This window comes from Dasypus novemcinctus, chromosome 21, assembly GCF_030445035.2.
Source record: "Dasypus novemcinctus isolate mDasNov1 chromosome 21, mDasNov1.1.hap2, whole genome shotgun sequence".
Taxonomy (NCBI): domain Eukaryota; kingdom Metazoa; phylum Chordata; class Mammalia; order Cingulata; family Dasypodidae; genus Dasypus; species Dasypus novemcinctus.
Window position 1 is genome coordinate 29,550,806 of NC_080693.1, and position 2,120 is coordinate 29,552,925.

The 2,120-nt window shown below is 43.9% G+C and overlaps 1 protein-coding gene across 1 annotated transcript; it reads left to right on the top strand.

Moving 5' to 3' along the window:
* Window positions 1–839: 839 nt before the first annotated feature.
* On the top strand, window positions 840–1,793 carry LOC101447674 (olfactory receptor 3A2-like). Its single transcript, XM_004476281.4, has one exon. The coding sequence runs from the start codon at window positions 846–848 to the stop codon at window positions 1,791–1,793; it is 948 nt and encodes a 315-aa protein (XP_004476338.2). The 5' UTR covers window positions 840–845.
* Window positions 1,794–2,120: the final 327 nt, after the last annotated feature.

A 2,120-nucleotide genomic window follows, 5' to 3' on the forward strand; every position in this document is an offset into this window, starting at 1 on the left:
ATTATAATTAAGGATTGACTAATGGCAAGAAAACTAGCAATTTACTGAAAAGGAATATTGAATTTTTACTCAAATATGTCCCTCACCTTGGAGAAATGTACTTGGCTGATCTTTCTGGTATCTACTATAGTAAGTATCTTCTCTATGATTCTTCTCATACCCTCACTTGATCTTCACTATTTCTAGAAGGCTTGAAACCTAAGTGTTGTTTTCAAATGCTTTCTAGTTTCTGTGGAAATAAAATAGATTATGCTGTTGTGAAATCAGCTTATTGGTTTCAGGTAATCCCTAAGAGGAAAATGGAGAAATACTATCTTTTATTTATTGAGCCTGGGACCTCATATGTGGGAAGCTGGTGCTCAACCACTGAGCCACATTAGCGTCCATGTGTTGGCTTTTTTGTTTGTTTTGCTTGTTGTTTGGTTTCTGTTTTTTCAGGGAGCCCTGGGAACTGAACCTGAGATTTCCCATATGGGAGGTGGGCACTCAACCACTTGAGCCACATATAGTCCCTGATAAATACTATCTTAATCTTGCTACATACACAGAGGGACACTGCTTTTATCTTAGCATATTTTCACCAGTACTCAAGCTCTTTCAGCTAGAAGGTGGGAGGGACAAGGCTGGAGAGGCATTGGACATCTCTTCTGAAAGCAGGTGGAGGCACTGAGGTGACGGTGAAGGCCTATGGGTGAGGTGTGGACTGGAGAGTGGGAAATCCTTCATCTGAATGGCTGAAAATTTGCCATGGGACTTTGCACAGAGAGAGCTTAAAACATAAATGTTGAGTAAATGTATTGAGTGAACTAATGCCTCCTTTTTTTGGACATTTTCTTAAAAGGAAAATGAAACCAGAAGCTAGGAGCAATAGTACAGCTGTTACTGAGTTCATTCTTCTGGGATTAGTGGAAACAAAAAAGTTGCAATCTGTGGTCTTTCTTCTCTTCCTCTTGGCCTACTTGGTCACAACTGGGGGCAACCTTGGAATCCTGGCAGCCATCTTGGTGGAACCCAAACTCCACACCCCCATGTACTTCTTTCTTGGGAATCTATCAGTGCTGGATGCTGGATGTATCACTGTCACTGTTCCTCCAATGTTAGGTCGGCTTCTGACCCACAAATGTACAATTTTCTATGATGCCTGCATCTCCCAGCTCTTCTTTTTCCATCTTCTAGCTGGGGCAGACTGCTTCCTGTTGACAGCCATGGCCTATGACCGATTCCTGGCCATCTGCCGGCCCCTCACGTACAGCACCCGCATGAGCCAGGTAGTCCAGAGGATATTGGTGGCTGTGTGCTGGGCTTGTGCCCTCACCAATGCACTGACACATACTATTGCCCTAAATACCCTCAACTTCTGTGGTCCCAATGAGGTCAATCATTTCTACTGTGAGCTCCCACAACTCTTTCAGCTCTCCTGCTCCAGCACGAAACTCAATGAGCTGCTGCTGTTTGGATGGGCTTTCATAATGACAGGTACCCCAATGGTTCTCATCATCACCTCCTACACCCACATAGCATCTGCAGTTCTACGAATGCGCTCAGTAGAGGGCAGGAAAAAGGCCTTCTCCACCTGTGGTTCCCACCTCACCGTGGTTTGCCTGTTCTATGGGACAGGTGTCTTCAACTACATGCGTCTGGGTTCAGAGGAGACTTCAGACAAGGATAAAGGGGTTGGGATTTTTATTGGTGTTATCAACCCCATGTTGAACCCACTTATCTACAGCCTCAGAAACCCTGATGTACAGGGTGCCCTGAGGCGGGTAATTGTGGGGAGATGGTCAATGAGATGAGAAGTGATAGTATCTCTACTTTCCTACCCTTCTGGCTAAGAAATTATCTTATGAGGGCAGAGACCACAAAACTTGGTCCATAGCCACCTTTGTGCTGTTCCAGAAGATTGGGCTTACGTATTTGTCCTACGAGGAGAACCCTACCTTGTTTGTTTATTCATTCATTCTTTTAATAAATTATATTGAACTACTTTTATGACTCAGACACTCAGCTGTAGGGCCATGAACAAAATAGACAAAAGTCTCTGCACTCACGGCACTCACACTCTAATGAATGAAAATAAAATGCACTTTTGGCAATGAGGAAAATATATTGCATTTTGACTG